The 14,850-nt window shown below is 41.6% G+C and overlaps 1 protein-coding gene across 1 annotated transcript in view; it reads left to right on the forward strand.

Annotated features, from left to right (window-relative positions):
* The window catches only part of CNKSR2 (connector enhancer of kinase suppressor of Ras 2), a 372,341-nt gene that overhangs the window by 282,371 nt on the left and 75,120 nt on the right, over window positions 1-14,850 (forward strand). The window contains exons 17-18 of the mRNA XM_066598620.1: window positions 2,203-2,375; window positions 12,723-12,796. Of these exons, the coding sequence (XP_066454717.1) occupies window positions 2,203-2,375; window positions 12,723-12,796 (247 nt within the window). The remainder of the gene's footprint in view (window positions 1-2,202; window positions 2,376-12,722; window positions 12,797-14,850) is intronic.

Below are 14,850 nucleotides of genomic sequence, written 5' to 3' on the forward strand. Positions count from 1 at the left end.
AAACCACATAAATGCACAGTTGTATGTTCACCATGGCTGCGACAATAGAGCACAAGTAGACACAAGTAGTGACTGCCCTACTACAAACCTCTAAAAACTGGATTTAAACTTTGTCGCCACCATGGCATACGGGCATCTGTTCATTTATTTTATTTCTGACTGAGTTTTGTTTTTGTTGCATAAACAGTTTTTATGGCTTAAAAATTTGTTGCATTTCTAAAAACCCCATTAAAGAGGTTATCCCAAAATGTAAAGTTATCCCCGATCTACAGAATAGGGGATAACTTGATGATCAGTAAGGGTCTTGCTGGTGAGATGCTCACCGGTCCACAAAATGGGGATCCTTTGTCCTCTCTCTTACACACTGCAGGCTTACTGTAACTCTTGCAGCGTAAAGGACATTGAATGGAGCTGCAGACGCACATGTGCAGTACCGCTCCATTCACTTTCAAAGGGACTGCCAGAGTACAGTCATCTGGAAATTTCCATCGGCCCCATTGAAATGAATTGAGCAGTGGCTGCACATGTGCAGACAGCGCTCTATTTAGTCTGACCTCACTACAGGGGGGGAGAAGAAACCCCACAGTGATGAAGAGAGAGGAAATATGGGACTCCCATTCTCAGGATCAGTGGATGTCTCAGTGCTTTAACCCGCCACGATCATAACATTTATCACCTGACCTTTAGACATGGAATACCTTATTCGATTTTGGAATAAAGACTTTTAAGGACAGAGTGCGGTAAATATACAGTGCTTGGTCCTGGGCAATAATTCCCAGCTGATATTAAATAAACGGCACCATATTAAAGCCCCTGCTTCTGCAATCGAGCAGAAGCAGCTCAGGTTGCCAGCTGTTAGTCACAGCTGAGAACCCGAAGGAGAAGCAGTTTTTAACTACTTCTGCCTTCTCCTTTCCCTGGTACATTGTGCGCAATGAGCGTTATGTACTAAGAAGTGAAAGTGGAAAGGTTTCTTCCACTATGCGAACCAGCGATCACGTGATCACTGGGATCCCCTGGCACAGCACAGCTGCAGGGTCCCAGCAGACCCTGATCAGCTCTACTAGTGACTATTGTCACTGCAGGGGATGTATTGATGCCCTAGCTACAGTGGAAAAGTGTGTAATAAAAAAAAAGTGGCTGGCCTCCAGAGGTCTTACATGGCGGACATAGATAGTAAAAAAAGTAATTACATAAATAAGGGAAACAAAACTACAGAATAAAATAAAAATATATACATAAAAAAGAAAATAACCCAAAGCCAACGCCAACCAAAACCATCGCCGTATGTACCCTGTAATGCAAAACCATACATATTATATATCAAAACATTCAAAACAAAATGAGTAACCCATTAGCGTAAATATATTAATTAAAAAAAAAAAAACTATAAATGTTGAAAAAAATATATATTTTTTTAGCTTTTTACCCCTAATAAAACTAAAAAAAAACGGGGGGAAAAAAGTCAATGAAAAAGATATTCAAAAAATAGCCCTATATGTCACAGAAAAAAAATGCAGCAAAATCCCTAAAAAGTGCCTTGTCCTTAAGATTCAAAACTGCCTGGTTCTTAAGGGGTTAAGCAAAACCAGCGACTGATTTTCACCTCTACACATAATGACTGTATAATTTTATATTTTTCTGATTCAGGGCTGCACCATGTGATTGGCCATCCAAATCCAGTAACAATGGCCGATCCCCGATCCTTCCTAATGAACAGTCACCAATGGATGTAAAATACTGCAAAATCCAAGTAGAATATCTGCTTCATGCAGTATGTTACACCATCTCCAGACGAAATAGCTCAAGGATATTTCTTTGCATTTGTAGTCACCAGCTTCAGAATCCCGCCAGATGAAAACAAGCGTCTGTTTGATCATTTAAAGCCCTCATAAATGCACAATAATGTTGCACTTACAAAACAAACATTTATCTTGTTTTGCACGTCTTATTTGCAGTAATCTCTGCGCTATGTACATGTTTGTTTTCTCTGCAGCAAGCTGTGTTTCTGGCGCTTGAGATCTCTTCTCGTAGTGTATGAACAATGCTTGAGACTAGTTATCAGTCCTCGCCGTCCCCCCGATGCATAGTATGCTGCATAACCACTTCTTTTCCTTATCATGGCTTTTTCTTTCCGAGTCTGATGTTTATATCCTGGAGTTGCACAAGGCTTTAATGTGATTCATTTCTCTGCATCGAAAGGTCCTGTTCCTGGGAAAAGTAAAAGACGTATATCGTGTAAGGACCTGGGACGCGGTGATTGTGAAGGATGGCTGTGGAAGAAGAAAGATGCAAAGAGCTATTTTTCACAGAAGTGGAAAAAGTATTGGTTTGTCTTGAAGGACTCGTCCCTATACTGGTACACCAACGAGGAGGTAAAGACATCTATCTGTTCACAATGGTGTGTAAAGGCCCATTTACATGCAAAAATCTTTCAAACAACTGAAAGATTGACAAATTTTGCATAAGGTGTTAATGGCCATCAACACTTTTACATGCAAATGTAGATGATAAAGGGCCTCAAGGAGCTGTTTGCAGAGCCCAGCATGTGACCACACGCCCAGCTGTGCACACAGCTGCAGTGTTCTGCTGGAGGTTGATGGCAGATTACAATGTTATCTGCCGCCTCCCATGGAGAGAACAACCTGCGGTTTATACTTTATCGCTCACTAGCTGAACAATGAATTTTAAGTTCACCTTAAAATCATCATTCAACCGAAAAGTGCACGATACCCGCGACATTGATTATCGCTCTTTTATGGTCGTTTGAATGAATTTTGAGCAATAATCGTTACGTGTAAATGGGCCTTTTCTGGAAATTATTGTCCTATTAATGCATATATAGAGTTACAGATGTATTTTTTTAGCTTGACATGGTATAAAGGGGTTTGTTTACCCTTTCAATTGCTTTACAATGGGTTTTGTTGTGTTAAGATAAGAGAACAATAGCTCTTTAATGGGTTAAGATAAGGTAACTCTTTGTACCCTGCTATCATAATCAACCTAAAATTGACTGCATCTGTATATTCACCTAGTTCAAAGGAAAACACAAAGAACGATTCGGTTTCCAATTTTGCATGTTCCACAGACTGTATTCTTTATCACTATAGATAAATTGTTTGATTTTTGTGGGTCATAGGGTGGGTGACAAAAACACAACCTCCCCACCAAGTATCAACCATTCTGCCAGATCAATCACTTTTACCTGAGGAAGGCAAAATAACTTCTCTTCTTCCCAATCAATTCATTTCAATGTTGCCTCATGCAAAAAAAAAAAAGTCAGGTTTAGCCTTTGATTGGTGAGAGTTCCCCGTGCAGCGTCCAAGAAGTGGGCCACGGCCTAGGAGACAGCGGGGTAGAGTTTGGCCTTGTCATGTTGGCTATACCATCTCCCACCCGAATGTCCAAGGGCAGGTTAATAAACGGGAACCCAATTAGAGATTACCAGAGTCTCTTTAGTCACTCGTGACTCCACCGTTTCTTCTGCAGCTGGGAATTCCTAGATGGTGGAGTAAATCCTCTCTCACACAGCTTCAGTGGAGGAATTCCTGGTTGTCGACGTAAATCCATACACCCACGGGTACTTTTTAAGACCCGGCCTCCGGAAACGGACGGGTAACCGGTTATTTTACTCAACTTTAGCAACAAATACAGTTCAGCAGTTTCCTGGACAGGTGGTGTGACCGGGAGACCTCATGGGATATCAGGAGAAACCACAGCCACAGTTATCTGTAGGTCCTGGCCTGGTACCACACTCTCTTCTCTCTTCCAATCTCTACCAGTCCACACTCATGGTTCACGCTGCTGAACTCTTGGAGGTAGTAGTCCCCGACAGTCATTAGGTTATTCTCTCTCCCTCTTCCATTCTGAGTCACACAGGTTGAAAGTAGCTGTGTGGAACTCCTGAAGACCCTTTTCTCCTACTCAGAACAGAACTCTCTTCGACACGACTTGCAAGCACATATATCTCACAAGGTCACATGACAAACAAACTGATACATTTTCCAGACAGTCAGTTCACATACCGGACAGTTAACTCATTCAGTGCTGAAGCTATGCAATACACATCGTGCTTGCAACACAGGAGACACTGACAAAACAAGTTATGGAGGGGCCCCGTTGTACTACACCCGCTGATGAGCTGACTTGATTGCTTTTCCAGGCACGGCACTTTGCTCATATGTATGGTTGTGCCCGGGACTTCACTTTTTCCCATTCACCTTGTGTACAACCATTTCTAGGGGGATTTCTCTTTCTGCCATTATACAATGGCGCAATCTGCTGGCTAGAGCCAGAACTGTGGTATGGGACATGCTGGAGAGGACCCCGACAACAGAGCGGCCAGTAATCTACAGTAAGAATACCCTGCCGGACGTCTTCCGACATTGGAACTGTACAGCCTTTAATCAGAATGTCTTCAGACGTCAGACAGTGGATTGGAAAGGCTTAAAAAAGTTGCAGCGTAAGCTGACTTGAGGCACGGATTTTAAATCTGCAGCAAGTCAATCTATGCTGTGGATTTTTAGTACGAGGTTCACCCTTTGTAAAGGACACACTTTGAGGTTTATACTTCTGTGGTTGTTGCACCACGGATTTAACACACGTGACTTTAACCATGAAGAACAAGCACACAAATGTCTAACACCTCAAGTGGCCATATTATCCATTCTTCACCAATAGCTACGGACGCCTCGTAGACGTGACAAATGGTTTTCGCAGTCCACGTTGTCCTTGTCATGTCCGTTTTTAGTCCTTCTTTAAATAGACAAATGTTTTCAAAGAACCAGCATGTTATTCTTAGGACGTTTAGGTTAGAATAAGTAAAGGCTCCGGATTTGTGTTCTGTAATCTGTGCTCCTTAGAAATGATCGTTATCCCTAGAGAGCACAAATGTAAAACAAACCGTCTATAAACCCTTCCATGTACACGCTGCGCCACAGAATATTGGAAGCAAAGCTTCTTAATTGGAGAACAAAATGCAAGTCGCTAAAATACTTTTTCTGCTAACTTGTATACCCCAAACCCTTCAGTTCTGATAAAATGATCATCTGCTTTATTTTATAGCTCACGGTCTCCTCTTAATATGACACTGTACCCCCCTAGAGAAATTAGACTGAAGTTCAAAGCACATTTAAAACTTACTTTCTGGCTGTCATCCCTGGAATATGATATATTCTCCACCAAGTATCGGAATCTTGACTAGTTCTTGCAAATCTTGGGGAATGAATATTTATGCAAACAGAAAGCTGTTTGAAGCCATGAATGTTGCATCGCTACAGAGGACTGTGTGTTTCATTCAGAAGCATTTGTTCACATTTGTTTATGGCTTCGGGTGATTTCTTTCTTATCTGTCCAGTTCAGCCATAAACTACTACTCAGCTATATTCTAGTTCATAAACAGCCTGTATCACTTAGTGTGCATAATTTATGCAGGCCTCCAATAGGGGAGTTCTCGAAGAGCCTTGCACCACTTATGTGGTGCTATAAAAAATACTTTAACCCTTTTCCAGGGCTCATGGGACTTTTTTATATAAACTGGGCAAGGCCTAGAGGGAGAGCAGCAGATTTACTGTAATTGATGCATGAAATTAGCATAAATTGTAGTGCAAATCTACGTCAAGTTGCTATAGATTTTGGCTTGTGGGACAGAGACAGTCCAAGATGCACCAAATATACTAAGAGGCTTCTTAATATAGTTTAGCTCAATGCCCTCTAGGCGGTTTAAGAATAAGTTGGGATAAATCTCTTTTTATTGAATTGCCAACTGTGTTCCATGCTGGCTTGCTTGTGCATTGAGATGATTTCTGCAGGGAGGAATTGGCACCGTTCTTATTATAGTGGCCAGGCTTCGTATTGCAGTCCAAGTTCCCATTGAAATAATTGAAACTTTGCCTGCAGAACTAAGCCTGGCTACTACAATAAGAACAAAGCTCTCTGCTTCCTGCGGAAATCAGCTCAGTGCACAGGCACACCAGCCTGGCAGACAGCTGATCAGCTGGGGGTCCCAGACAACAGACCCCTCTAATTTAGTATTGATAACTTTAGGCCCATTTTTGCGCAAAGACAATCTTTCAAATGATTGAAAGATTGAATGTTTTAGCGATCATTTTGCATTAATGTCCATTGTAAAAGGGCCTCCAGGAGCTGTTTGCAGAGCACATGATGTGGTCAGAACTCTGCACACAGCGCCATTGTTCTCGCAGGGCTGTCAGCAGAATACAGTGTAATCTCCGACTCCCATGCAGAACACAGTGTGCGGTCCCTGTTATCTCTCTCCGGCTGAATGATGGATTTTAAGCTCACCTTAAAATCATCGTTCAGCTGAAGAGTGAATGATGGAAGTGTTTACACGCAACGATTATCGCTTATATGCCATCGCTTGAACAAATTTTGAGTGATACGTTGCATGTAAATGGGTCTTTAATCTGAGGAAAGGCCATCAATAGTTTACAACTGGACAACTCCTTTAACTTAACAAGGTAAAACAACAAACAACATATTCTTCAGAAAATGATTATTAAGGCCAAAGAAAGTGCAAATTTTGAGTGGTCAACAAGGTCTGTTAAATATCCAGGCCTCCAGGTTTCAGCCTCTCCAGACTCCCCCGTCTTCCCTTAACTATGAACCTTTATCTGATATTGTTGACATAATAAGCAACTAGAGAATTCCATATATTTTTGGATTGGAAGAGTCTATCTACTTCAAATGATGATCATACCCAAAATACCGTACCTGCTCCAGACTATGCTGATATGTTGACCTAATAACTTGTTTACCATGTCATGCAGGAAAATTCTGGGCTATAGCTTGCAGAAAACCTGGCACAGAATAGTTTATGAAACCCTACAAGAACCAAACATTTAGGTGCATACATTTTACCAGTATTAAATGTATTTGCTAAGGACTCCAGTAGTGAAGAATCCCAGACTGGTTCAGGAGGCCAAGTCACAAACTCCATCTAGATGTAGAGGAGTGCATGGTACTTCCCTTACACAACCTTTCATTAAGCCCAAACCTAAACTGTTCTATAAACTAAACTTTTTAACTAGGGCACCATTTGAAGTTGGGAACACACCTAAAATTAGTAAAGCCCTCTGTCCCAGTCCTTCACCCACAGTGTGTTTCAAGCAGAGTTCAAAGTTTCTCTAATCTGCCTTGAAACACCCTAATCGGCATTTACCGGGTTTTTATATATAAAGTTGTTCGTATTCCTATGCAATTAGACTGTATTCACATTACGTCAGACACTTTTGTTGGATGTATACGACAGGAGTTTTCAACATGGACACTCTTTTGGCATACACAGGGTTAGCTGGGCTCTAGCATACCATTTGATGTATGCATCCAGAGCTTTACTAGTTCTTAGGCTTATAGTATTTAACCCTTTCCAATCCAATTTGTATCCTAGTTTTCTTAGGGGGGGGGCTTATTCTTTTTCTGCCGTTATACAACAACACTATCTGCTGGCTAAAGCCAGTACTGCATGAGGTGACACATTGAATAGGCTCTAACAGCAGAGAGGCTGGCAATATACAGTAAGAGAACCCCGTTCAACATCTTCCAACATCGGAGCTGTACAGCCTTAAATCATAATGTCTTCAGACGTCAGACAGTGGATTGGAAAGGGTTAAATGTGGCGTGAATGAAGCCTATTAGCCCTCCCACCATCCCCTGATTTTAGACCATCACCTGTGACATTAGCCACAGGCACTTTGATGTGAGTTTGCCATGCAGAGCACACGTCTATCACATGATGAATGCGTAATAAACCCTATCTGTCTTCTCTTGGTTTACATCATTGTAGAGACAGTGACTGTAAACCAACGCCATAGATTTACAGTTGCATGAATTTAAACTCCAAGATCGTGCCTTGTACATTTACAATGTGTGATCTTTAACTAATTTAATAGGTATTTTGGTCAATTAACCACATGCAGTATTGATGACTTGTGCTCAGGCTAGGTCATCAATAGTTGATTGGCGGAAGTCTGCCCCATGGGACCCCTTGCAGTCAGTGGATCTCAGCCCCTACACTCACTGCTGCAGGCTGGATGTTGACAGCTCCGTCTACATTAGGGTCTGAAGTGCAATAGAAGGTATACCTCCCATTGATTTCAATGCAGACATTCAGCCCCGCTACAGTAAGTTCAAGAGTTGAGATCAGGTGATCGCTTGAGATCCCAATCAGGGAACTCCTGCTGATCAACTATTGATGACCCATCCAATGGATGAATCATCAATACTGCAAGGGGTTAAATGCCCGGAATACCCCTTTAATAAGTTGAAATGTATTTTCTGTTATCAGTGTTAATAAAGCCTACTTATTTTGATTGTGATTCAATGTTTGGGTCCTTTTATATGGGATGACTATAGGGTCATTAGGCACCTGACAGTTGTCGCAATGATTATTGCTCCTGTGCTTTCAATCCTTTTTAATGATTCACCTAATGGAGGTGTAATGCACCAGAGATCTCTTGCGGCTGCCTATCGCCATTCACAGTAAACAGGCAGTTGTTCGTAGATGAGTGACTGCCTGTTTACCCTGTTACTGGCCAATCGTTGTTTGATTTTTATATTTGCATAAACTGAAAGATGAATGATAGTTTGTTTCTTTTATTGTTCATTCTTTTGTCATTCAATTACTGGCTGTGCTTACACTGAACAATTATCATTCAGTTTTGTATGATCCAGTGATAAACTGGAAGATCGTTTTGAGCAGGGGTGTAACTATAGGAGATGCATGGGATGAGCTTGCACCCAGCCCTTAGGGGGCCCATAAGGCCTCTCTTCTCCATATAGGGAGTCCAGTACTATGAATAAAGCATTATAGTTGGGGACCCTGTTACAGTTTTTGCATTGGGGCCCGGGAGCTTCAAGTTACGCCTTTTGTTCTGAGTAAAAGGGCTCTTCCACAGTATAGTATTAGAAGGCCAGACAGGGGTAATAACTTTGTTCTAGGTACTTTATCTTTCTCTATATTGTTGTGTACTATTCTGTAATATTAATGGATGAGTATAATAATACAAGAGCATCAGCAGTGAATACAATCCTAATTTCTGGTATGGATTCTAGTAAGAATATATTATCATAGCAAAATAAGGCCATTAGTGCATATAAGGGGCAACATTTGCAATAACAAGGTAAAACAAAGTGTATCAAAGCTAAACTTGGAACAAAAAGTTCAAGAGCTTTGATGTACGGCGCGATGTTCCATACATGGTATTAGGAGCTTATTTCTGCCGGCTTACAGCACAACATTGCTTTGATACTTTGCGCTTCACTGTGTACAGCTCCCATTTAAATCCAGCAAGGACTCTCCCCTAAAAGCCGTACGTTTCATGTTTGTGATTGAGCAGTTTTGACGGTTTCTGTGATTGTGACATATTTCTCCGAATTGCCACCTTAGGCAAAGTACCGTAATCAAAGGCTAGTGTGACACTTGGATGGATAATCACTGGCTTTCGGAATAATTTGGGCAAATAGGAAGCCTTAAATATTTCATGCAGTATGTTCGGACAAAATGAAATTAATATGCGGTTGGTTTAGGAAGATTCTCTGAGAAAGGCAAAATTACATGGCAAGTTTCTTACTAGTTTAGGCAGGCTGAACATGAGCGGGTCGGATTCTGGATGTGGGAAGCTGCACTTCAATAAGACCCTGTGCCCGGCCGGTGACACCGCGTACCTGTCATTTCTTGTTGTGTGCAGGAAGCTTTCTGTACTGCGGACGGTCCAGCCTGCGAGCCGGCGGATAGCACAGTGCAGATTTCCCCGCGCCGTTGCTAGGCAATGTTAATTACAGACAGGCAGCAGGTCGGATGGCTTCCATTGACTTCAATGGAAGCCATCCGTGCGGAGCCCACATAAAAATAGAACATGCTGCAATTTTCCCTCCGCAAGAAGGAAAATAACAGTTGGTTTCCGTTTATGTGCAGCAAAAAGCTCTTTTCCTTAGTATCTTATGGATGGGTTTTGCTGCGGGAGGCGGTCGCCAACCCTGGATTCCGCAATGCAAATCTGGCCGCGTGAAGCCAGCCTAACTCTACTCTGAGAGCGACAGTATGAATGGACCACTGCATAATGCATTATATTTAAGATTATGTAGTGCTTTCATATTATCGTTATTACAACATTTGTCTGATAAATAATAAAGGGGGTGTCCGGTTGTAAACTATTAATAATCTGCCGCCTAGGATCCCTGATGTTTGCCAATGTGCTCATGTACTGAGCTACTTTCTGCAGCAAGCATACAGCTCTGTTCCAATGGTAGTGGCCAGGCTTGGTATTACAAGTAAAGTTCCCATTCACTTCAATGGCTACTTTACTACATACAATAGCAAATCTGCTCCATGCACAAGCACAATGACCCTGTGAATAGCTGATAGTTGATTGGCGGAAGTCTGCCACATGGGACCCCTTGCAATCAGTGGATCTCAGCCCCTACACTCACTGCTGCAGGCTGGATGTTGACAGCTCCGTCTACATTGGGGTCAGAGTCTGAAGAGCAATAGAAGGTATACCTCCCATTCATTTCAATGCAGACATTGGTGGGGATCCCAGGAGACAAACTCCCGCTGATCTCATTTTGATGGCCTAACCTACAGATAGGCCATCAATAGTTTGCAACTGGACAACCTCTTTAAAGGCATTTAAAATCAGAAATGCCCATTTTTTTATTGGAAGTGTTTCATCTTTATGCAACTATGATGACTGGGAAAGGAACTGGGGATAGGTGAGCAATATTGTCACAGTAGTCCGATGCAGCTCCTGCTCCCCAAACTGGTTGTCGCAGTGAAATAATGGGGTGCTGGTAAGAGTACAGTGGGCTGTATTGTCCCCGTGATGTGCTGCAGTGTGAACCCCAAATGAGAAAGTCCAGAGGAGGCAATTTAACGTGCACTTTACTTGTGGAGACAAGTTTGGTTATAGTCATCTGTCATCACAAAGGCATTTCTCCTTTAAAGTAATCATTTTCTGACTGTAATCCCCTCAGGCTGGTTACTCACCATTCTGCAGTTTTTGGACTGTCTGTGACTTCTAGACTAGCTGCCCTGGAGTTGTCAGCTTTGTACTACTTAGACCTCTCATCGGTGTTTAGAGATCACGGGACTAGAAAGATCTGAACCCCTAGACATTGGGACAAGAGGAATTGGTTTCTTGAGTTTGGGCTTATTACCTCTTTGCCCCTCTAGTACTGAGGCTCTTGTCTGTGCCTCTAGCATGGGGAGCAACAGAACCAGTTTCATGCTGCACGGTTTCTCTTTAGGTCTCCATCTGTACTCTGGTTGCGGTCCATTCTACAACCTAAGCTCCACTGCTGATATTGGCATAAGTCTCTGGGAATGGCCAGCCAGCTTGTTTACCAGAGGGAACTTCTTTTGTCTGTAAGGCTGTATTCACATAGGCAGTTGTGAGTGTGATTCTGAAAAAATGGTCTGCTTTTTTATACAATTTCCTTGCGATTTGTCTTGTGTTTTTGCAATTTCCATTCTTCTTGCACCCATTTTTCATGTGCATAAGAAAAGCACATATCTGTACCGCTTCTGTGGTTCCTGGTTCTCTCTTTTTTTTTTCTTTTTTTTTTTTATAGTCCCAATATTTGAATGCATTAAAAACAGATTGCACTCCCATCATGCAAGTGTAATACTTCTTTTTTTTTTTTTTTTTTTTTTAATACACCCATTGACTTAAATGGGTGATTTTCATGAGAAAATAGGCCACAAATAGGATATGCTGAGCCTTTTTTTTTTTTTTTTTTAACTTATGTCCATTCGAGTAAAATACAACTATGTGAATATGAACGCCCATATGAATACAGTACAAAACTGTTTTTCTTGACTCTCTAACTGCTGCAGCATATACACACATTACTTAAGGAGAACCAGCAACCATTTCAATTGCCATGTACATGGGATAAAAAGGTCATAAAAACGTTATAAAACCTGCATTATAGCATTTGTCTAAAGCATTACTCCTCTTAGCTTAGCGTGCAGCCTTTGGGGTCCCAGATACTTGTTTCCAGGTATACGTAACCTGAAGAGTCCAATATTAAAGTGAATTCACACATTTTATTCACTAATGAACATGGTCATAGCGATTCCACCACTAGAGGGAGCTCACTGCATATAGATTTATTATTGAAATATATAAACAGTGGGGCAGATTTACTAATATTCCCTAATAGTCAGTGCAAAGTTGGACTAAACGTCTTAAAATGTTCCAGATTTATCGCAGTGGCTCTTGTGAATGATAAATTTGTTGAATTTTAACGGTCTAGTCTGACTTTATACAACCTATTGGTTGGCTTAATTTACGTGAAAAATTGCACCAAAAATTTGCACACAATGTTGCATTTAGGCTAAGCCCATTTTCCATGAGGGAATGCCCTTTTCTCAGACAAGTCGTAAAGTGTCCAAAAGTGTCTAAAAAATGTGGCACAAAGCATGTTTGACAGTTTTCTGGCACAATTTGCACCAGAAAACTGTTGCGTTTTCAATGGTAAATCTGCCCCAATATGCAGTCAGCTTCTAAGCGCCCCCAGTGGTGGTTGCAGACAGGTAGGAATTGGACTAAAGTGGGCCTTCACTTTACAGACTTTTGCTATTCTGTATTGTCTGTATTTGTGACATCAATCCTATGGTAATTGTGCAAAATGTCTTTAATCATTTGTGGTTTGTGAACTATTTTTTCAAAAAATCAGCTTCTACTTTATTTTTATTCCAGGAAGAAAAAGCAGAGGGGTTTATCAGTCTACCGGAGTTCAAAATTGATCGAGCCAGCGAGTGTCGTAAGAAATTGTAAGTAGGCGCAGACTGGTATAGAGTGTTAGATCATGTATTGTATATGGAGGCAGAGTTGTTCCTAAAAGGCTTTCCCTTTTTGCTGTTATACAACAGTGCCATCTGCTGGCTAAAGCCAGTGTGTGTGTGCCAGAGAGGTTCCGACAGCGGAGTGGCTGGCAATAGATGGTAAGAATATCCTGTTGGACGTCTTCTGACATTGGAGCTGTACAAGCTTCAATCAGAATGTAGGAAGACAGCAGATTGCAAAGGGTTAAGCCCCATTTACACGCAAAGATGTTCCCTCAAAATGCATTCAAAAGACAGCTTGAATGACCGTTTGGAGCAATCATTTTGCATAAACTACTAATGGGCACTAATGCCCATTAGCAGCTTATTAGCTTCCTTTGCGTGCGAATGAGTCTCCCTCCACTGTAAGCATATAACAGCGGGTGATCTGTTATCTACATGCAGCTCCATTGTTCTCCCGCGGGACAGCAGCAGAAACAATGTTATCAGCGCTCCCCGTGGAGAATCACAGCATGTGGTTCCTGCTATTAGCTGGCAAGTTAAACTATGGTTTTTACGCTGAACTAAAGATCATCGTTCGTCATAAAAGCAAACGAAGGTATCCTTTACACCCAACAATAATTGCTCAAAAGACATCATTTGAACAAATGTTGAGCGATAATTGTTGTGTGTAAATGGGCCTTTAGGCTTTGCTAACTTTTCCCAACACCTTCATAGCAGTGTGTGACGCAAGTGGTTCATAAATATGACCAGTACTAGAGCATATATTACCCATATAGGCTCCGTAGGCAAACGCACGCCACATGCTTCTATGGAAGAATATCATAATATAGCGTCTAATGGAACATGTCATAATGTGTTTTTTGTCGGCTTCATCGAACAGAAATGACCTTGTACCAGGCTTATCAGATGCCATATCATGTTATGGAATTTTTATGAAGCATACAAAGGTAAAGTAGGACCCCATTGATTTCTGTGGGTGCTATGTTATAGCATTGTATGACTTGGTGCTTGCATAGATTCCCTAAAGGGGTTGTCCCAAAATTGACACCACTCATCTATAGGATAAGTACTAAAAGTCTGTTTGTTGGGGGTCTTACCTTCGAGACCCCCCACAGATCCTGAGAAATAGGGCAGCATGTCCCACTCTCCTCCTCATTGAATGCTCACAGAATCCCCCAGGAGAAGATTGAATGGAGTGGTGGTTGAGCATACGCGGTGCCACTCCCTTCATCTTTAATGGGACTGCCGCATGCGCTCGGCTATATTTTGTCAGCCCATTGATGTAAATGGAGTGCCACCGGGTATGCTTAGCTGCCACTCCATTCAGTCTCCTCCTAACTGTGAGGGATGCTGTGAACACTCATTGGGGAGAAGAGGGGGACATGGGACTCCCATTTTTGGGACAGTGTGAGTCTGCACAGTGAGAACCCCACTGATCAGACTTTTATCACCTATCCTATGTATAGGTGATTAGTCGATCTTGGGAATAAACCTTTAGTGCATAAGACCTAATATGGATACATTTAGTTCCCCATACTGTAAACTGTATAATCGGTCTTCTAGTTTTTATTTGCACTTTTACTTTTTTGTTGTAAACTTTGCAACAGAATTACTGACCCGTCCAAAGAGACATTTTAGTGCAAAGACCCAAATGCCAATGCATAAATAAAGCTGTGTGCATGGAGTAAAAAGCGATTCATCTATTTTAATTAGCTACTTAAGAAATAAAAGTTTCATGTAGATAATGTGCACTTCTATTATTTCTATATGACAATGGAGGCTCCGGAAACTGCTTTTTTCTGCTGATACTAAAGACCAGAGGCGATATGCCTCAATTCGAACTGCCATCTATTATTCAGCGTTTAGAGTACAATAAAGACCTGATGTTTCAGTTCTATTGATATTTTGCAGCATTTTTGCCCAAGGTTTGGAACAGCGCTGGCAATTCACCTGGCACAGCCGTAGCTGCAGCCAATTGTTCATACTTCTGACATTTAGCACTTCACTCCCCACTATTAGGAAAGGATACTAAATGTCAT

This window comes from Eleutherodactylus coqui, chromosome 4 (genome assembly GCF_035609145.1).
Source record: "Eleutherodactylus coqui strain aEleCoq1 chromosome 4, aEleCoq1.hap1, whole genome shotgun sequence".
Lineage (NCBI taxonomy): Eukaryota > Metazoa > Chordata > Amphibia > Anura > Eleutherodactylidae > Eleutherodactylus > Eleutherodactylus coqui.